This window comes from Balaenoptera physalus (genome assembly GCF_965194825.1).
Source record: "Balaenoptera physalus genome assembly, chromosome: 11".
Lineage (NCBI taxonomy): Eukaryota > Metazoa > Chordata > Mammalia > Artiodactyla > Balaenopteridae > Balaenoptera > Balaenoptera physalus.
In genome coordinates this window covers 4,718,934-4,741,275 of record NC_138896.1, presented here as the reverse complement: position 1 = coordinate 4,741,275, position 22,342 = coordinate 4,718,934, and the positions used below count along the sequence as shown (strand labels likewise).

The following is a 22,342-nucleotide window of genomic DNA, read 5'->3' as shown; positions in this document are numbered from 1 at the left end:
AAACCCGTGTCTTGCCCCAGCTACATGAGCAGCTGTATGATCTGTGAAGTTCTCAGAAGTGTCACTTCTAGGAGGATATTTTTCATTGAAAACATACAGAGTATGAGTTTTCCTTGGATTATGCACAATTATTTGGCCTCTTCACACGGTCATGGTATGCAGAGGTCGGACAAGCTGTACTGGTTTTCCATTTGGAGATTGTACAGGCTATTAATGCCCTCCCCCCGCCCCACCAAAGATGTCCACGTGCTAATTCCCAGCACCTGTAAATACTACCTTACAAGGCAAAAGGGACTTTGCTGTTGCAATCATGTTAAGGATTTTGAGATGGGAGATTATCCTGGATTATCTGGGTGAGTCCAGTGCAACCATAAGGGTCTCATAAGAGGGAGGAGATCAGAGGGAGAACGTGATGTGAGGATGAAGCAGAGAGGAGTGACGAGGCTACGAGCCAAGGAATGCCAGCTGCTTCTAGAAACTAAAAACGTCAAGGAAATGGATTTTCCCCCGAAGCCGTCAGAAGGAACACAGTTGTACTGACCCTGATTTCAGACTTCTGATGTCTAGAACTGTAAAAGAATACATTTGTGTTGCAAGCTACTGAGGTCGTGGTGATTTGTCACAGCAGCAGTAGGAAACTAGTACACTGATCTTGGACTCAGAGAGGGGCCAAGAGTGGTGGCTTGTTTGGATTTGGGGTCCCAACAAAGGGCCCTTTGGAACCATGACACCAGCATAATCTAGGATTTCAGCAAAAGAGAAGGTACCCGGGCCTATGGCTGGACTAGAGAGTGAAACTTCTAGCACAAATTCATACAGCTGAACTCAGGACAGATGGTTAAAACAATTTAGAGCCATATAGAAACTACCAGGTCAGTGAGGTTCAATATAACATTCTGCAAAGATGCAACTGTTCTATATCTGCAGTATTAAATATGGCAGCCCTATCCACATGTGGCCATTAAGAGCTTGAAATGTGGCTAGCATGGCTGAATTTTTAACTTAATTTAAATGTAAATGATTTAAATAGCCATCTGTGACTAGTGGCTACCATACTGGACAGTGCAGTTTTAGGTCAGCACTGTCTAATAGAAATATAATGTGAGCCACATTTGTCATTTGTATTTGAAAAAAAGGAAACAGAAACAAGTGAAATTAATTTAATAATTCATGTATATTAACCTGAATATTAAAAATATTATAATCTCAATATACAACTAATATAAAAGTATTGATGAGATATTTTAAATCCTTTTTTCATACTATTTTTTTTACAAAGTCTTCAAAATCTGGTGTATACTCTACACTTAGAGCACATCTCACTTTGGATGGGCCACATTTCTGATGCTCAAGAGCCACATGAGACTAGTGGCTACTGTACTGAACAGGGCTGATGATTAAGTCACGGATGGCCCAGGAGGTGAAATGATTTTCTCCAACTTCATTCCTCCTACAAGGGCTTTTTGTCTTTGCTGCCCAGGTTTCCTCTGTGAGATCTGTAACATCTGGCAGTAAGAAGGGAAGGGGGATTTAAATTTTTTTCCCTACCAAGCTATTTTTGGATTTCTGTGGATAAGCATTTACTGTAACTCTCAAAATACAAATTGTGCATCAATGGGCTGATTAGAGTCCCAGAAATGGAAATGATGAAGATGGTGGTGGGAGGAAAGAGAAGAGAAGATATTGAGTTGATCTTCAGACACCTGTGGCGGCCACAGGAAAGAGCAGTGTGACTGTAAATGATGAAATAGACATCACAGAGTGTGGCCTTCCTCAGACTGGGGGTCTCAGAGCTCTCACGCTCTTTGTTACCAGCCACCCATGGGGTCGGAGTTTTGGAGTGATACAGCGGAGCTGGGAGTTGGCCTTCTCAACTAGCTTCTTAAATGTTTATTACACAGAAGTGTAAGTCACTGAATCAGATTTATGAAATTCCACAACAGGCCGAGAATTTGTAAAGGATCCCGTATTGTCTTAGAGAATTAAAAATTCTTTGGTCCTTGGTCATCATTAGCCTCAATATTCTGGGCTCAACAAAAATAAAGAATTGATGGATTTCAAAGGACAAGTTCAACACATTCTTGGCTCATTTACAAAAAGGCTTGAATTTGAAGATGGAGGGAAAGCTCCCAGGGCTACAGGATTCCTTAACAGGCAATATGTTTTCTTTCTTTTTTCTCACTTTCTTTCTTTCTTTCCTCCTTTCTTTCTTTCTTTCTTTCTTTCTTTCTTTCTTTCTTTCTTTCTTTCTTTCTTTCTTTCTTTCTTTCTTTCTTTCTTTCTTTCTTTCTTTCTTTCTTCCTTCCTTCCTTCCTTCCTTCCTTCCTTCCTTCCTTCCTTCCTTTCTTTTTCTTTCTTTCTTTCTTCTCTCAGTAAAAAAAGTCCTTTTTTTTTTTACTTGGTCATTGCTGGTACCCTCCCTAGGGTGACCATTGTTTCTATTGTTTTGTTTTTGGCAGTTCAAGGGTGGGCATTTTCTGCCAATGCAATAATAAACCACTGTTTTTGTTGATTCTCCATGAATTTGCAGCAGCAACTGCTGCCTGGTCATAACAAGTAGGAAATCCACAGCTACCTGAAGTATGCAGACAAAGAATAAAACATGAAGAGAAGAAAGGCTGAAGGCTAAATTGCTGGTGCTTCAAATTTCCAATTCCATGAGAAATGCAGACAGGACTGTCTCCCCAGAGGCGAAAGGGGGCTGCGTAGGCTCTGCTTTGTCAGCTACCAGAGAATACACAGCTTGGACCAAAGTCAGGCTCCTGCTACCTCTGAGGAAAAAGGTCCTAAACTTCTAAGCCTCCAAGGGCTCTGCTGCCTCTCCAGGCCTTGTTAAAATGCAGACTTCCACTCAGAGAATGATGACTTCAGGGGCTCAGAGCCCTTGCTTGAGAAATCCCTCATCAGCTGCAGGAAGTCGCTGCCATTTATCACTTACTGAGTGCGTCCTGTACGCCAGACTCTATTCTAAGGGCTTTGTATATATTGTCCAATTTTATCCTTACAACAATCCCATGAAGTCACTCATACCTCCTTGTTGTCAGATGCAGAAACCAAGGCTCAGGGTAATTTTGCCTGAAGTCACGTAACCATAAGGGACAGTAAAGGTTCGGCACTATGTAAGTCTGGCTTCCAACCTTGTGCTTATTCGTAACCAGGCTAGTGGTCCCCAAGGTGTGGTCCCTAGACCAGCATCATCAACCTCTTCTGGGGACTTGGTAAATTCTCAGGCTCCTCCCCGGAGGTGCTGAAGGGGACACTGGGGGTGGGACCAGCAAGTTGTGGTTGAAGGAATCCTCCAAGTGATCCTGAGGCAGGTTCGAGTTTGAGAACCACTGGACCGGGCTCAGCTGCCCGCTCTCCAGTGGTGAGGCAGGCAGCAGAAAATTCTTAGAAAATAATATTGGTTTTGGCAGCATGCTGCCTGCAGCTCTAACATGACAGTGAGGATGATGACGGCAGAGAACCTGTGTGATTCCCAGGTGGCAGAGGACCATCACTCCCTCCAGGGCTCTGTTGACTCATCCAGAGGAAATGGAACCAAGACACACGAGATCCCATGTAGGCTACACTGTCATCTGGGCTATGACCAGGTGACCAGTGGTGGGTGAAGGACAGGCCCAGAAGCTGGGATGGGGAGAGACTGAGGAAAAAATCCCAAGGACCAGCAGAGCAGAAAGCCAGAAGCAAAGCAACTTGGAGAAGCAAGAGGTCTACAACGGCCCAGAAATCAAAGATGAGCAAACAGGCAGGCGATGCTACCCTAGAGAAGATGTATTCTTAAACTGAGGTCTCAGGTAAAGCCACTTATTCCCCTTCTTTTAGAGCAGAAATCAGTGACCGAGTTCCTGGGGCCTGCATTTATTAATAACGTGGGCCGTGAATGCAAAACAGTTGAAAATTGAGGCCCGAGGAAAGGCTGCGGTGTGCTTGACAGAGGCTTTTGGGCCACTGGCATAGGTAAACGGTGGACCTTCTTCAAGGTAGCACTTGCCTGGAAAGTGTTTTGTCCTGTTTTCTCCTATAGGTGCAAGGTATGAGGCATTTTGCAGAAAGTGTTTGTGGGAATTTTTCCAAATCTAAGCAATTTCCAAATTTCTTCCATTTCTTAGACCCGAGAAAAGGAGCACTTAGAGACAGCAAGGGCAATGGAACTCTAGCTGATGAAATGTGAATTGCTGATCTAGACAGAGCTGTTAGGACTGAACTCTGTATAGTTGCAGAGTCAGATTGAGAAGCCTCTGCAACTGATGGTCTCAGGCGATGGCCGGGCTCACGTGCTCAGCGTGAACCAGGACAGACAAGAAATGCCCAGGTTTACAAGAGGGAGAGAGGACAGGTGGCTGGCAAGAGCGCCCACTAAGATTTCACCTTCATCTGTTCATAGGTGTGAAATCAGTGAGATTTGCAACAGCAGCCCTTAGCTGCTGTCAGGGATAGTATCTGCCTTGCGGGCAATGTCATGTCAGACCTGAAAAACTCTTCTCAGGGGATCTTCTCTGCTGTGTATTGAAATTCATCTACTTATGATGTATTCCCCACTTTGGACAAACACTGAACGTAGGTAAGTTTGGATTTACACAAAAGATAAACTAGGGAGCAATTATTTCTTGGCTCATCAGCTTGCAAAACGTGTCACTGTCATATTTATTTTAATTCCAAGCTTTCCCGATGCATTTAAAATTAAGTCCACAACTAATGTTTGCCTGTGGCCTATATATTGCATGAAGTGAGGTATGTCAATATCTGTTGTGTGTATTTCATAATAGATTTTTGCTCCTTCTGGAAAGCGGTTGTTGCACATGTACAGGGATGGGTGCACCATGCGTCAGCAGTTCTCACGGGACTGCTGTCTTCTCTGGGATTCTGACACATGTATGACGTCAAGTCCTCTCATCGTGTTTCCTCCATGTCAATCACAGCTGTCAAGTGTCAAAGAAGAGCCCTTACCCTGCAGGTCTCCTAGTTTATGATCTTATATATCCTGTGCGTACGTGTGCACACACGCAGACACACACTATCTAACCACATGGAGATTCTCCCGGCATTACTCTTATAACTTGGGTATTAAGAAGTTTACTGCAGCTTCCCTCCTCAGGGTTAGTAATTAGGTGTGGTCTCTAGGAACTTTCAATTTAATCCCAATTCAGTCGTAAACAGTGATGGAGCCAGTTTGAAAGCATCAAGATCAAGCAAAGCAAATGGATCTATATGACCTGATGCCAGGAGGAGAGAAAGGAACAGGGGAGCATTGACAGAGTGGGAAGTAAAACAGGGGCCGATTCTGGTTCCTGCTCAATGAACCCACAGCCAGTAAAGGGGGCTGTGGGAACATAGGGAAAGAGTACAGAATGGATACTAGATGATCCAACAGTTTGATTCAGATTCTGTGTAACTCCAAATATCATTGAGTGTTAAGTAGATTATGATTCTTTTTTGAAAACTCTTATTTACTATCCAGAGGGGAGAGAATTCATCCTCTCTAGTCTTTCCTACAAAGATCAACTAATATTTAAAAGAGCAACCTTGTAAATTTATTATAATAACAAAAGAGATTTCCAAAAAGATGAAAATAAAGATCTGCAGTGCCACCATTTAGAGGTAATCATGATTAACACCTAAGTGTATACTATTTCAGAGTGTTTTGGTGTATACACTTACATACATTTTAATAAAAACAAAATCCAATAGTGGGTACTCTTTTATAGCAGCTTCTTTGTCACTTAACAATATTCTTATGAGTATCTTTTTATGTAACTTAATAATCTCCTACAACATCATTCAAAAGCACAGCAGATGGTACCTTTGTTTGGCTGAAAAAATGGCTGAATTCAGCCAATTCCCTATAATTGGACATATAGGCTGTTTCCCTCAAATTATCCATCACACCCTAAATGGGAATGTCAAAAGAGCATCATAGGCTCTTTGAATCCCATGTGCTTTTGCCTTGGAGCTAGCTGAGGAAGATGCAGAAGAAAAGGAAACAACATTTTATTCACACAGTCTTACTAAGCCTGACCCATTCTGTAGTGTTATCTGGCTTGGGGAACAGCCTGCTGGGTGCAGAGGAATGCATGGTAATGCCGTGGAAACATCACACAACTCAACTGCGGCTGATACCGTACGTAACGTGTGGCCTGTGGTGGGCAGCAAGTCTTCTCACCGCTCTGCTGAGAAGGACCTGCAACCCCGGAGGCACTCAGCTTTCTCCTTAATACGGCACCAGCCACCACTGGTGTTTGAGCTTGAATTGACTTCACTTCTCATCGGTGCCGTTTTTTCCCCTTTTCTAATCACTTCTTTTCAATAGAATCATTCCTGCAGTAGGTTTGTGGGTGGGTTAAAAAAATGTAATAACCCAAGAAGCCTCTGAATGTAAGGTTTTACTCTTTCCTGGCTTATGTAATTTACATAAGCATTTGTTTATGCAGCATTTGTGTATCGCTTTTCTGATCGTTTTATACTAGAAATTTCCTGGCAATTCCCCAAGTTCGGCTTCTCAGCCCACCTGTGCAATTATTAACCCCACAGAAAGAAAGCCAGTAAATGGCTGCAGGGCTGCCCAGTGTTCAGATAAGATAAACACCAGCCTTTCAAGCTGTGGAACTGAATTGAACTACCTCAGTTTTGGGGAATAATATCTCTTCTGTTTTATTAAACTTATTAAAACCATTCATGGAAGAAAAAATAGTTCAGTTTTCTTAAACTTGGAGGACCAAGATATTTACTAGGGTTTGACGTGCTCTTTGTCTGTGGCCTGCATAAACATTATCAGATGGTCACTTCTGAAGTGGGCTGGTAAACTTGCACTTAACCCATCATAGGCAAATTTAATTATTTATTGCATCTTTAGTCGGTGCCAGGCTCTCTTTGTCAGGTCTGCAGAGATAGAAAGGAGCAAGACAGACTCCCCCTTCCTTCAGGGAGTTCACAGTTTGAGGTGTCTGCTTTCAAGGAAGACTCACACACACACACACTATATAGTATAATTTCAGCTGAGATAAGTAGGAATGTGATACTCCAGGAGGACCCAGAGGGAGCATTTCACCAGGCTGGGGGCTGGAGGAAGGTTTCCCAGAGGAGGTGATCCTTGAGTTAGGTCTGGGCAGAAGACAAAGGGGGAACAGATATTTGAGGCTAAGGGGACCATCAGAACAACGTCATGTGAGTGAAAACACAGGGTGTGGTCGGACACTGGCAAATGACTTATGATAAAGCTGGTGTTAAGGGTGCATCCTCGTGGGGCAGGATGTGTCTAGAAACAGCCTAGAGTCAAATGTGTGATGAACTTTGGTCACTAAAGAACTTAGACTTTGTTCTGTAGAGATGGGGACTCTTGGAGTCTTTTGGGAGGAGGGGAGACATGATTAGATCGGTATTTGAGAAGACTATGCTGGCAGCAGTAGGGAGAGAGGGAAACCAATTATGAAGCCATTTCCGTTGTCCAGGAGGGAGATGGGGAGACTTTATCCAGGGAGTAGAAGGAAGGAGGAGTGAAGGACAGCCCAGTATGTGTCCTTTCTTACTAAACTGGCGGTACTTCCAAGCATACCACTATGCCAGTATGCTTGGAAGAATGCATACCGTACATTTGGGTTCAAGAATACTTATTTGGGAGAAACACTGGAAAGATACGCCAAAGACAGGAGATAGGACAGTAGATGCCGGCTAGAGGTAGCAGCTTATGAAGATGTCAGTCTTTCTCGGGGGGGGTTATTATTTAGTTATCAGTTCAAGATGCTTTGAGGTCCTCCAAAACATTCTGTAAAATCAGGAATGCTTGCAGACCATCAGCATTTTATGCTATATTATATATAGCTTCTAACTGGCTTTCAAAGAACCTAAGGCAATCAGGAAAGTAATTCTGTATTAAATTTCCCAGATTGCCCTGTTCCAACAGGTTGAATCCATTGGGAATGACCTCTACCCAACCAGTTTCCTTGGCATTTTATACCTGTTTAATGCAACCTGGAAGAGTTGTCTTGTGAATCTCCAATCCCTTCAGACCATCATGAATGTCTTTGAAGGCAGAAACTATTTTTGTTTCATCTTCAGGCTCCCCAAAGTGCTTGGCACGGAGTAGGGACTTAGCGTTGAAGGAAGGAAGGAAGGAAGGAGGGAAGGAAGGAAGGAGGGAAGGAAGGAAGGAAGGAGGAAGGAAGGAAGGAAGGAAGGAGGAAGGAAGGAAGGAAGGAAGGAGGAAGGAAGGAAGGAAGGAAGGAGGGAGGAAGGAAGGAAGGAAGGAAGGAAGTGGGAAGGAGACTGACTGTAGGGTGAGGAGTTTGGTACAGGCATGGCCGAGGGCAGGTAGAAAAAGTTAAATAGGGGCCAACTCATGAAGAGTTCACCGTGCTGGGGAAATACATCAATGCACCCAATTAATCAGAAATATTTCCAGTAGGTTGAGAAAGGAAAACTGACTAATCATTCTTTGGTAGGTTAGTTAAGAATTTTAAAATGTCCTGATTCGAAACAAAGTCAGATCACTGGCCAGAAAGAGTTCTTAAGTAATAATTTTAAATAAACTCGTGGTCAAAAGGCACACTCATACATTGCATTGTTTGTTCTTTTGCTCATTCATCCTTAGAAGCCACGATTATGGCTCTGGAGCCAGCCAACCCAGCTTGAAGCCATGGGTCCCTCACCGGCTCTGTGAGGGCACAAGGTCCTAAAACTCTCTGTGCCTTGTTTTCTGCATCTGTAGAGTATTCATAATACTAACTCTTGAGGGTGGGGTAGGAAGTAAATGACTCACTGGATGAAGAGCTCTTAGAACAGTGTGTGGTACCAGCGCTTAGTGTTGCATTAGCTGTTTCACTCTGTGCGTGTGCTGTCCTTAGCGCTCCCTATGTATCAGCACATCTAATATCCTGGGAATAAGAAGATGGAGATGATAGCATCCCATCCACAGGAAGTCTGTTGGGGATGACAAACGGGAGTGAGCAATTAGGGGCCAACATGGCAGGTGCTAGAATTGAGTTATGAGTCCCACACTTCGGGGAGCAGAGAGGAGGGTGGGGAGGGAGGGCAGAGCTGAGGCTTGTCATCTGCACATCACAGCCAGGTCCACCCTGCTTCTTCCAGCCTGCATGCCCTTAAATTCCCCCCTTTTCCTGCACAAACCTCCCTCGTCTGCATCCCTGAGGATGGGAAGGGGACCCCAATTCTTCTCGATTGTTTGTTCAGAAAGCATAATTGGGTGATTTCTCTCTAGTTTGTGTGAATGTGGAAATAGAGAAGCAAGTGTCTATAGGCTGTGGGATTAAGGGTCTGCTCCCCCTTGGCCGATGGAGACGGGAAGGAGGCCCTGGGAAGGGGGGTGAGAGCAGCTTCCGGGGAAGGTCAGTCACAGGTCAGACCCAAGTTTTAGTTAAATACGCAGAGGCATCTCAGGGCCTCAGTGAAGATGGTGGTGAGGGCAAGGAGGACGTGGTGGGGGACAGGCCAGAGTGGGGTACGAGTAGCAGAGGGTTGATATACAGTGGGTTTCATGCTTCTATTCAATATATTTTGAGTCAAGATACCTAATGTCCCTATTGGCCATTGGCCATTGACTCAAAGGGAACGACCGCAGTTCAACAGTGACATTTGGAAAGCTTCATTTTATCCTGCCAGCGTATATCGAGGAGACCCCGCCACTAAAGGGACCGCTGACGAGAAGCCTGGAAACACTGAATCTCAGTGGATTTGGGGAAGCTCTTTGTTCTTTCTGTCGCTAGTCATTGTTCACATGGTGCCACCACTAACAGTAACAAGTTTCTCTTTGTAAACACCCGATGGGCACATTTCATTTGATGTTCACACTCCCCCGGAAGGCAGGCCCTGTGGGATGGGCCGTGCGGTCATTTTTATACAACACGTGATGATACGTGAGGTGAAGCTCGTCCACAGGTGAGGGGGGAAAGCCAGACGCCGGCCTGGGTGTCCTGACCTCGGCCGCAAGCTCCTGTCTATCTCCCTCTGGGCCATCAGCCAGCCAGACACCTACCTCCTTTCCTTCTTCCGCAGAAAGAAAACTTGGGTAGGTCCGCTTCACAGATGGGGTAGGAGAAGTTCAGAATGGACAGGCCTTTACTGAAGAGAGCGACGTCCAGAAAGAGCTCCTCGACGTCCTCCCCTGAGGGGAAAGGGAAGACCAGCTTTCCTGTTAGTGTGGGTTTTGCTGTGCATCAAAGTGTTCAAAATTCCTAAACGCGTGAGCCGAAGGACCTTTCTTTTCCAGAAGTCTGCGCTGTATGGGGAACAGTTTTCTTTTTTGGTAAAACAGCATTTGGGCGATGCTACTGGGACAGCCCTGGGGATGAAACACGGCCCTTTCACGAACTTCACCTGCTTAGAGCAGGTAGTTGACCTGCTTCCCTGGCCTGATGCCATGGCCCCTGAATGTGGCGGCCGGGGGTCTGGCTTCCACAGTGTCTCAGCTACGTAGTCCCAGGTGCCTCCCCTGAGAGCAGTGGGCTGTGGTCCAGCCTGCCTACCCTCACCGCTGATGCCGGGCAGACATTGTCCTGTTGTCACACAGGAAGCTTCCGGCGGCTCTGCAGAGCTGGCTCCCGACTTTCTGCCTTTTCCTCCATCCCTCCCTTCTATGTTTCACCCGCTCTTCCTTCTATTCCTCTTTCCTCTCTGTCTCTCCCTAAATCATCCATGGAGCTGCTGGTATAGAGCCCAGATGCTGTGCAGGGTCTGGAAATATGAAGATGCATGAGAGTTCTTGGCCTCTGGAATATTCCCTCCATTTCTCTGGAGTGATCCCACATGCTCAGTTTATTAACTCCTTCTGCACTGGGTTTTTTTTTAACATCTTTATTGGAGTGTAATTGCTTTACAATGGTGTGTTAGTTTCTGCTTTATAACAAAGTGAATCAGTTATACATATACATATGTTCCCATATCTCTTCCCTCTTGCATCTCCCTCCCTCCCACCCTCCCTATCCCACCCCTCTAGGTGGTCACAAACCACCGAGCTGATCTCCCTGTGCTATGCGGCTGCTTCCCACTAGCTATCTATTTTACGTTTGGTAGTGTATATATGTCCATGCCACTCTCTCACTTTGTCACAGCTTACCCTTCCCCCTCCCCATATCCTCAAGTCCATTCTCTAGTAGGTCTGCTCTGGTTTTGATGAATCTGTGTTAGAAAGGAGATACACTAGCAGCTATAGCAATGTAATGACCAACTGTAATGACACGACCACGTAAAAATAAACAATCAGAAATCGTTCTGGCTGATTGATTGGGGTGGAGGGAGAAGATATTCCATGTCTTTGCCTGTGTCAAGGTTTAAGAACTTACAAGAGCTCTTTGGGGAATGAAATAATGCAGAGATAAACCATGCTGCTGGTACCAGACTTGTTTGTGGCTGAGATAACTAAGCAAAAAAGGTCTCTCTTAAGCAGGCATCAATATTTAGGCTCAAAATATTTTCTTTATTTTGCTGGCTATACTGATTCCAGGTGCTTGCAATATCCAAATGAGTGCCTAGGGTCTTTTTGGTACAAAAGCACAGCATTAAGTGAGAGTTCTGCTCTACCTGGATATTACCCAGAGAGAGAAATGGAAACGAAAATGGAAATAGAGTTAATTCCAGAGAGCGATGGGCTGCAGTGGGTCAGCCAGCCACTGCAGTAAATACGAGCAATTGGGTGTGTGGGCCACAAAGAGGTTGTGGAATGTTTTATATTATGTCAATAATTTTTACTTACTCAGAATGATTCCAAATCTGATGTTGAGATTTGGTTTTAATTGTTTGGGACACTGGTCAACAGAAAAGCCAAAATCTTGTAGTGCGTCTGCCAAGAAGAAAACAACGGATTAGGTGTGAGGCCACTGAATACGCTGCAAGCTCATATTCAAAATGCACCGCAATTCCTTTTTTTGTAAATTATTATTATTAATTAATTTATTTTTAACATCTTTATTGGAGTATAATTGCTTTACAATGGTGTGCTAGTTTCTGCTTTATAACAAAGAGAATCAGCTATACGTATACATATGCTCCCATATCTCCTCCCTCTTGCGTCTCCCTCCCACCCTCCCTATCCCACCCCTCTAGGTGGTCACAAAGCACTGAGCTGATCTCCCTGTGCTATGCGGCTGCTTCCCACTAGCTATCCATTTTACATTTGGTAGTGTATATATGTCCATGCCACTCTCTCACGTTGTGCCAGCTTACCCTTCCCCCTCCCCATGTCCTCAATACCTGTTTTATTCCTTCCTTCCTGTATCAGAAATACTTTTTAAAGTGTACAAGCACGTATGACTTTGTACTTTGCTCTTTGACTTGTCCCACAATAATGAACCTAAACACAGAGCTCCTAAAGGCAAGAGCCAGTGTTTGTTTTGTTTGTATTGTTTTGCTTTCCATGTCCTTTTCCTTTATGTTTCCCACTGGGCCCCAGAGAGGACTACGGATTTTAACTGAGAGTCTATGTTATGTGAGACACTGAACTGTGCACTTTATGAGTTATCGACTTAAGTCTTCAGACTCCCCAGTGCCTAGCACAGGGCCTTGCGGTCGGACACATAGTAAGCACTCCATAAATGCACACATGAGTGGATGAACGGGCCATGTATTAAGCTACCTCAGCTTCAAATCCAGACTTCAGGGCTCTGCTGTGTGAAGCTAGGGGTTCTCTTCAATCACGTTTCTCCTTTGCCACCTGCCAGAGATGTGCCAGAGGGCAGACTGGGGCTGAACGGGAGAAGGACTTGCTTCTTCTTACATGCTTGCTGACGCTTGAGCATGTCACCCGACGATGGCCTATCACCCTGGCAGTGGCAATTTGTTCCAGTGTCCACCTCTCTCTCTCTCTCTTTTTTTTTTTTTTTTTACTTTATACTGCACTTTATTTATTTTGCCTTATTTTTTTCTTAATTGGAGTTTTGCACCTTCTTGGAATCAGCTGAGGCTCAGCTCTACTGGCTCCAAGCTTCTGTGATGATGGTGCCTCAGAGGCCATCACCCCTTCCCCAGCTGGCAGCGTCTCAGCTCCCCAGGCCCTTCTTTCAAGCTTCCAGGTTCTAACAACCCTAACCTCTGTCCTCTGCTCATAGCCTTCTGGGTGTAGCTGCTTCCTCACTGCTTCCTTCTGCTTTTCTGGTTCTCTAACAACTGCTTAACCAACACTCTGTATTAAATTTTCTCTGTTGAAATAACTGACAGGGTCTCTGAATTCCTGACCAGACCTAGACTGATAGAATGAATGACAATCTTGAGAGATAGGCATGATTGTCCTCATTTCACAGATGGGAAAATGGAAACTCAGAGAGATGGTGTTGACTTACCTAGGTTCAAGAACTAGAAAGTGGCAGAGTCAAGATTCAAACCCAGACTTAAAAACAAATAAATACAAAGTTGCCCCCCAGTATTGCACAGAGGCACTCACAAAGTGGAGCCTTGAAGACGTATGTTAAGTTTCTGATTAGTAAGATTGCCCGGAATATTTTGCATGCAGGCATATGGCATCTGGCAGTTCTGTTTCATAACTGGTTTCAATTCCAGCTTAGCTATGAGCTCACATTTGTCGATGGGAGCGTTCCAGACCGTTTAATCATCCACATCGCTGCCCTGGGAGACACGTAATTGTCTGCGATATCTGCCATGGAAATGATCACGAGGCTATTCAGCCTTGCGAATCTAATCTAGGTGCACTTTTGTTTGATGAAACCCCCTATGATCTGGCCACTAATTTTCTGGGGGGATAAGCCATTTTCTCTTATGTTTATTTTACTTCTTCATTGGCATCTTTGTGTCATCCCAGGGTTTCTTTCAGCTTGGAAAATGGGAGCAGGGGGTAAGGAGACAATTGTTTCTGCTATACATTTGGCCCTCGGTATTGAAAAAGAGGCCAACGAACAGACGTTTAGGAACGTGCACCCTCAAAATTGTGAACAAATTTAAGTTGCGATCTGCGGAAAGGTAAAAGAGGCTAGCCATGGGTCGCTTAGCTAATTAGCAGGTACAAAATTACACTGTGCTTATCAATATTTTAAATGTATAGATGGAGAGAATAAACTAAGGGCGGGAGAAGGAAATAAAACATCTCCCTGGCACTGGAAAAATATTATTGTTAGGAAAATAATCTTAACAAGAAACAAAGTTAAAAAGGAAGCAGCAGGTTGCTTCTCTCTGAGGATGTGAGTATAAAAACAGAAAGATAGATTGCTTAAAAAGTGCTTAGGGCTTTGGTGCCCTTTTCTAGCAGTTATTCCAATTTTATATTTGAGAGCAAATTCTATATTTGAGGGTGAATTTTACATTTGAGAGTGAATATGCACTTTGCAGTTGTCTTGGGGAAAATGAATCCGTTCCTGCCATCCCCCAATCCCACCCTCACACACTTATAGCCGTTCCTCTTTTGACTTGTATTTTCGCTCTGGCACTTAGCATGCTCTATACCGGGGTCCCCAACCCATGGGCCGTGGACCGATAGCGTCCACGGTCTGTTAGGAACCGGGGCCGCACGGCAGGAGGGGAGCAGTGGGCAAGCGAGCGAAGCTTCATCGGGTGCTTCCCATCGCTCCCCATCGCTCCCCATCGCTCGCATTACCGCCTGAACCATCCCTACATCCCCAAACCCCCCACCCCCTGTCTGTGGAAAAACCGTCTTCCACGAAACCGGTCCCTGGTGCCAAAAACATTGGGGACCGCTGCTCTACCCTACATTATACTTTCCTGTAAACCTCTACTAGATGCTTCAAGGCAGGCTCTCCTTCTTCAGGGCCAGCATAATATCTTAAGATTATACTAGGTTCCAAGTAGTGGTTTGTTGAATGAATAATAGAGGTTATCTGTAATCAACTTGTGCAGAACTTTAAAGCCAGATTTCTCAACCTTGTCACTATTGACATTTTGGGTCGGAAATCTTTTTTGGGGGGTGGCTGTCCTGTGCAGCAACACCTCTACCCACTAGAAACCAGCAACATCCCGGCCCCAATTCCAGCCCAAATAGGTTACAGACATTGCCAAATATCCCCTGGGGGGCAAACTCGCCTGGTGGAGAACCATTGCTTTAAAGAATTGCTTTCTCAATTGCCAGACAAATGCCTCAGAATCACCTACCAAAATTAAAGACAGTGGGTTGGGGCTTCCCTGGTGGTGCAGTGGTTAAGAATCCGCCTGCCAATGCAGGGGACACGGGTTCGAGCCCTGGTCCGGGAAGATCCCACATGCCGCGGAGCAACTAAGCCCGTGTGCCACAACTACTGAGCCTGCGCTCTAAAAGCCCGCAAGCCACAACTACTGAACCCACATGCCACAACTACTGAAGCCCGCGTGCCTAGAGCCTGTGCTCCGCAAGAAGAGAAGCCACCGCAATGAGAAACCCGTGCACCGCAACAAAGAGTAGCCCCCGCTCACCACAACTAGAGAAGACCCGCCTGCAGCAACGAAGATCCAATGCAGCCAAAAATAAATAAGTAAATTAATTAATTAATTAAAAAAAAAAAAGACAGTGGGTTGTATTTTTAAAGGAGTTCTCCTTATACAGTGTAAGAATTGATTGGGGGCAAGGGTGGGGGGATTTTTCCTTGGACACTTGCCTCAGGTAATTTTGACCACATATAAATTGGATTATCTGAATGTGGATCTTCTGAAAGAATAAAATGGGAAAGTTAATGAGAGCTGGTGTTCCTGGGCTTTGAGGGCAGAGATAAATGTTTCTTCCAGACACTTCACTGTATAGCAGTGAATGGACTGAGGAAAGAGGCAAAGCTTCATAGGAAAATATATGATCTGTTCATGGAAAATATTTTTTCCTTTGCCTCTAAGCTCTACCCCCTTTCTGTCTGTTCTGTCCTCATGTATGACTTCTGCCTAAGAGAGGCCAGCAGTTCCGGTGGGTGAGGCCGATACGCCCCAACCTGCCCTGCTGTTCACACGCACCGGGGACAGGTATGCTGGAAGTCAAGCTCCTCCAAACGGCTGACAGTAAGTCCCTCGGTGGGTGGGGAAAGGGGCTGGGGAAGGAGCCAGCAGCACCTGCATTCCCGCTAAGGGCAGGCAAATGCGTCCTGGAACTGTTTCATGCTCCTTCGTGGAGTAGAATAGACTTAGATAAACGGGTAAGGTCTAGCATGTGCAGGTTTTTTACACATCTCAGCTGCAGAGCCATTCTTGGGCCTTGAGTTCTGTTGGTTGCCTGTGCTCTCCCTGGCGGGGCTGGCCCTGGGCGGTTGTCCAGGAGAGGCTGAGCTGGCCTGGGGTGTTTCTGGCCAGTGTTGGGCTCTCAACTGGAATCAGGGGGAAGAAAACAAAACTCAGCCTCTGGAAGTGCAATTCCTCCCTGAGGATGGTGGGGCCGAGGGCCTGATGGGGCCAGGAGCCGGTGTGTCTCAGGCGAGCCACGCATTCCTAAGTCCTCGAGCCCATGGTGTTGCTCTGTGCCCTGTGTCCATCCTCTGTGTTGCTGGTTTCATGGTTTGAAGGACAGAGGAGGGGGACCGTCTCTCATGCTGCTAGTTGCATTTTCCAATTTCATAGCTCTGCTTGAGGCTTTTTTTTTAAACTTTGTATTTTGAAATTATTATATTCTCGCAGGAAGTTGCAAAAAGATAGAAGTTTCAGGTATCCTTCACCCAGCTTCCCCGCCACGGTGACATCTTACGCATAGTACAGTATCAAAACAAAGAGATCAATGTTGGTACAACCCACAGGGCTCTTACAGATTTTACTAGCTTTACTCACACTTGTGCACGTGTGTGCACATGTGCTTGGAGTTCTATTGCTTAGGTTTTAAAAATTGTAGCAAAGTGGGTGAAGTATTGGCTTTCCTGCTCCCGTGGGGGGGAGGGTGGAATTCCGACAGTAGTGTCACCCTGAAAAAGAGCTGACACCCCTCCAGCCTCCCCTCCACTAGCCTTCCCCACGTTCACGTCCAAGTCCATCCAAGGTTATCCATGACCTTCCTGCTGCGTGAAGGTAGTCTCTCTCTCTTTCTCCTTCTTTCTCTCTTTCTCCCTCCCACTCCTTCCCTCTTTCTCTGTGCTCCCCTCCAGCACTTAGGTGGGCTACATCCTGAGATCCAGAGCACTGACTTTCTTCTAACATCCCTTAACCCACATGACTTTAGGAGCTGATATTGCTTCCTGCGTGTGCTGTTGGCAGAAAACAGGCTGCTCCAGGGGAGTTCGATATTCCACAGCACGTTTCCAGTAGAGGCATGGCTTGGGGAGGGTAGAGAAGGACAACAGAGACAGGGGAGGGGCTTACTGTCAGCACATCGTTCGGATGCACTGGTGAAATCGACTCTAACGGTTTATGGAGAGAAGAAAAACTTGGGCAAACAGAATGTGAGCAAAGCTTGTCTGCTTCTGGTTGGTTAATAAAATAGCACTGGATAGCTTCTTGTTCTTTAATAAAACCTGGTGTATTACAGTTCTTCAGAGAAGCAGCAGCAATAGAATATATAGAGATGATATCTAGCTAGCTAGCGAGATATAGACACAGATATAACACATAGAGGATATTTATCATGTACATATAGAAATATAATATATATAATATCTGTCTATCAAGAGATTTATCTCAAGAAACTGGCTCATATAAGAGGGGCTGAGGGTGAGAAAAAGCCAACTTAGTTTTTAGAAGTATTATAGATAGGGCTGTCCTCGTCCCAGGGAAGCACAGAGAGTGAGCCAGAAACTGTGCCTGGGGAGCCATCAATGATTCTAGAGGAAGGGCGTGACAGGATCTGACCTGTGCTTTCGTTGCCTGCGATCAGTCCTCTCCTTTCTGTCCAAATCCTGACCTCTCTGGGAAATGTTGCCTTGTTCCACCAGCTTCTTTCTCTCTGTCTCTATGAACTTAGATCTATGCCAGTTATTTAGCGTAGACTACCTAGTATTCATACTACATACACACTATCTTATATGATAATGTTTTGCCTCCTTAACCAAGGTCAGGCCCAAGAGGGTGGGACTTTTCTCTTATATATTATTCTGTTATATCCTCTTATATTTTTGATTACTCTCCCCTTCTCATTGCGTCTGACCTCATGTATCTCCAGTGCAGGTGCTAACTCAGAGTTGCAGGATAAATGGCTCTCGCTTTATTCTCTACCTTTTGAAAATGTTTACCTCTATCTGCAGCATGAAAATTTGGACAATTTCCAGTAAATGAGGGAGGTCTGGATCTCATATAGGAAAACCTTGTTTGTCTCTCTCCTGCCTTTTGTATCTTCACAATCCAGCTCAACCACTCTCCTGCCCAGGGTGCCCTGCAGTTTCCTGGTCTGTCCTTCCTAAGCTCTCTCATGCCTGGCTTGCTCTGTACATCTTCATCATACCTTTATCGTCATGAAGTGTGGGAACTCTTGCTGGTTTGTATCTCTCGTAGGTAGATGACACTAGGGTTTAAGCTGTGGAGGTTAGGAATTCTGTCTTATTTATCCATCCTTAGATAACCAGCATCTAGTACTGGACACGCCCACGAATCTCAGCTGGTTGGACAAATAGATGAAAAGGAGAGAAGGTCGGGCAGTTTGATGACACCAGGAGGGAAGCTGGGCTTTCACGTCCATCTGTGATGGGTGCCAGCGATCACTTGGGAAGCCTGAGTTTTGAAGCCAGTGATTGATTTTCCCCACACTTGGAAGGCTCTTTGGAAAGGTGTTAGTACATATTAACTTTATCATCATAATAACCAGGGTATTTGCCTTGGCACTTTGGATGGAGTTTCTGAGTGTGGTTGAAAATCTAGTCCCAGGCCAAATACTAGCAGATGTACCTCTACTATCTTTCAGAATTCTTTTGCAAATAACACAAAATAAACAGATCTTGCTTTTGACTTCTTTTAGGTTGGGTGATTACCAGCTCTGCAAGCTTGTACCGTTTACAGTACAGGCCTGGTTGTGCATGGATCTGAAAGTTTGCTTTCTTACATGGCAGTATTTTCATGGGGGAGTTTTAATTTTCTTGTGTGATTCCTAGGATAACATTCAAGGGTTATTATCCCTAAAAAAAAAGGATGGGGGGGAAGTCTTCGGTGAGAAGCCATTGCTGGAAATCCATTACCATGGCAACAGAAAATTAATATCCTCTTTTCTATCCTTGATGCGCCGTGGTGCGTTTCTTTCTCCCTTCCCTCATCCTCCTTCCCTGCCACTGAAGAGAAAGAAATGACTTACAAGGTGGTAAATGTATTCTAGCTAGTTGTTCTGTTATTTCCTGATCTCTCCTTGTTTCTCCACCTGTCAAATCTTATTACTATAGAATAGCACGGCAAAGCTCCCCGATGGGCTATTATATTTCAAATAATAGTAGTTCTGCCCCCATTCCAGTCTCCTTGGTCAGCATTTCATTGGGAATTGACTCACCTGGCCAAAGTTGGGTATACAATCTGGCTTTTTGTTTCTTCAGCTTGAACATGTAGAGTGGGTGTTTGAAAATGCTTAAACATGGTGCCTGATACCAAACACGACCAAAATGCATGAACACCGTCACAGTGGAACAGCTCCTGTGTGTAGCTGTACAGAGGGCAAGAATTCCTACACCCCGCAGGCTGCCTGGTAAGCCTGGTGAATGCATTTTTGAGTGTGAAGGTAGGTTTGGGCTGCCACATTCAAAATTCTGGATCCCTCACCTTGTCTGCTTCTAACTGTAAAAGAAATCGGATTCATTGGAACTCAGTATTGATGGAGAAGGGGTGTGAACCTGTGTCCTCTTTTGGCCTCTGAATTCCACTCCCCAGGAATAACCTGCGTTTGGCTTCCATGAGCTTAGAAGGAGATGGTTTTTGTATTATAGTATACACATTAGAGACCAAAAAGAGAGATATGGCAATGAGGATGAGCTTTCATCCAAAACACCTCGCCTAATGTCTCAAGGAAAATAACGACCCATTTGAAGCTATTAAGATTGATCTTTTGCATCTCAAGTGTAGATTGACAATAAACACTAAATGCACAGTTTTATTGTGTGTTACCAAGGGGGTATCATGGTACCACATAAAATCTTAACATGAGGGTGCGAGCAAACTCAAACCTGTCTTACAGGTGACGGTGCCTCTTAGTTGCTGGAGAATGGGACCTGCAACTTAGCCTCTCATTCATTTTACTGAGTACCTGACACATGGCAGGAAGAGCACCAGGCCTTGGGGATACAAAGACAAACCAGAACAAGCTTCTACTCTCATCTGGAGTATAACACTTCCATCACCTAATTGCGATACTACATGGCCAAAACACAAACTCAATAAAAGATACACATATACTCTAAATCTCTCATTTTATTGTCAACATAGAGTCAAACTGTCTTCTGTGTGCAAGGCGTATCTCCCATGCTCTCACTCCACACTACCTGGCCTGGCTCCTTTGCAGGTTAAACGCAATCTTAGTAACGGTGTTGTTATTCACTCCTTCAACTACTACCACCACAATCAAGATACAGACACAAAGAACCTTCCTCATGCTGTCCTTTGACAGGCACTCCCTACCCCACCTCCCCTTCCCTACCCCAGAAACCATGAATCACTGCTCCAGCAGTATAATTCTGTCATCTTGAGAATGTTATACAAATGGAACCACACAGTATGTACGCTTTCTTCTTAACTTGTCATATATATATATATATTTTTTTTTTAAATTGAAGTATAGTGGACTTAAAATATTATATTAGTTTCAGACATACAGCACAGTGATTCAATATTTTTATACATTACAAAATGATCACCACGTGTGCAACCTTTTGAGATTGGATTTTTTTTTCATTCTCCATGGTGTCCTGGAGATCCATCCAGGTGGTTGTGTGTCTCATTTGTTTTTGTGGCTGAGTTGTTTTCCATAGTGTGGATGTTTCACAGCTTGTTTAACTACTCACCTGTTGAAGGACACCTGGCCAGTTTGGGACTATTAGAAATAAAGCATTCATGAGCTTTCACGTACAAGTTTTTGTATGAACATAGTCTTCATTTCTCTGGGATAAATACCCAGGACTGAGGTCGCTGGGTTATATGGTAAGCGTATGTTTGGTTTTATAAGTAACAGTCAGTTTTCCAGAGTGGCCGTGCATATTACATTCCCTCCAGCCTAGTAGGCATGCCCTCTTAAGAGAAACACTTGCCCAAGAAGCTTGTTCCCTGGGAGGAATCGGGAAAGGGGCTTGTAGTCAACAACTACAGGGGGTTGACAACTTCTTTGCCCACTCAGCCTTCAAGGTGCAGGCAAAACTCCCTCCATGACATGAGATGGATGTTCTCAGGAATGATCCAATCCTAGAAGCTGTGAGATGCACATGCAGCAGTGGCTAATTGTTGGTAACGTCCATCTGGGGGAGGGCGGCTTGGATGACCAGCCGTGATGGGGGTTTCCTTCCATAGCCCCCCTTCCTTCCCAGCGCTGTGTTCAGGACCCCTGAGGCAGTTCTTGTCACGCTGTCACATGGAGGCCTGCAGAACAAGTGCTAATTCTTATGACTTTTTTCCCCAGCGCTTTCTAGTGTGAGAGCAACTTACTATATACTTCTTCCCCCTTGAGTGCTGCTCTCCCCACACTGGGTAACAAAGTGTCCACTGCTGCCTCCAACCCCACATCAGAGTCACAGGAGGAAACATCAATGTACACTTTTCCTAGGAGGCAAGCCTACTGATGGAGCTGATGGTTTGTCTTAGTTTGTCAGGTTGTCACAACAAAATACCACAGACTGGGTGGCTTAATTTCTCACAGTTCTGGAAGCTGGGGAGTCCAAGATCAGGATGCTGGCTGATTTGGTTCCTGGTGGGAGCCCTCTTCCTGGTTTGCTGACTTCTCCATGTGTCCTCATATGGCAGAGACAGAGAGAGAGACCTCTCTGGTCTCTTCTTCTTAGAAGGTCACTAATTCCATCACAGGGCCCCACCCTCATGACCTCATCTAACCCTAATTACCTCCGAAACACCCCTCCTCCAAATACCATCACACTGGGGTTTAGAGCTTCAGCATATGACTTTTGGGGAGACAATACAGTCCATAACACGTGTAAAGACTCTCCTCTTCACTGTTAGCAGTCAGCAAAGGGTCCAGAGAGTGACACTGTTTCTGAATTGACCACCCTGATATGGAATGAGCATGAGTGCCCAACAGAAGGCACTGAAAGGGAGAGGAAGTGTTCAAGGGGGATCACAGATGCATTCTTCATGACAGAATAAGAGGCACAGTATCTCCAAAGCATGCAATCGACTCTTCCTAAAAACACCCTGGAGATTTACTGAGAAGGTAGAATTGGTACCCAATGAGAGTTTCTACCAGGATGTCTTGTACTGAAATCCGGGAAGCAGGATTCCTAATTCCCAGAACCGGTTCACCATTTATTCTTGCATGTCTCACATTAGGAGATGGAACCAGAATGAATCTGCTGGATGTCCCAGC

The 22,342-nt window shown here is 45.0% G+C and overlaps 1 protein-coding gene across 2 annotated transcripts in view; it reads right to left on the bottom strand.

Moving 5' to 3' along the window:
* Positions 1-22,342, bottom strand: part of LY86 (lymphocyte antigen 86) — a 54,080-nt gene that overhangs the window by 12,257 nt on the left and 19,481 nt on the right. Inside the window, exons 2-4 of one of the 2 annotated variants that reach the window (XM_082413106.1) lie at positions 11,705-11,791; positions 9,989-10,117; positions 5,741-7,101 (exon numbers count right to left, since the gene is read on the bottom strand). In XM_082413106.1, coding sequence (XP_082269232.1) covers positions 6,992-7,101; positions 9,989-10,117; positions 11,705-11,791 — 326 coding nt within the window. In that variant the 3' untranslated portion in view covers positions 5,741-6,991. Of the gene's footprint in view, positions 1-5,740; positions 7,102-9,988; positions 10,118-11,704; positions 11,792-22,342 lie in introns of those variants that run through there. The other variant, XM_082413105.1, reaches the window with a different exon arrangement.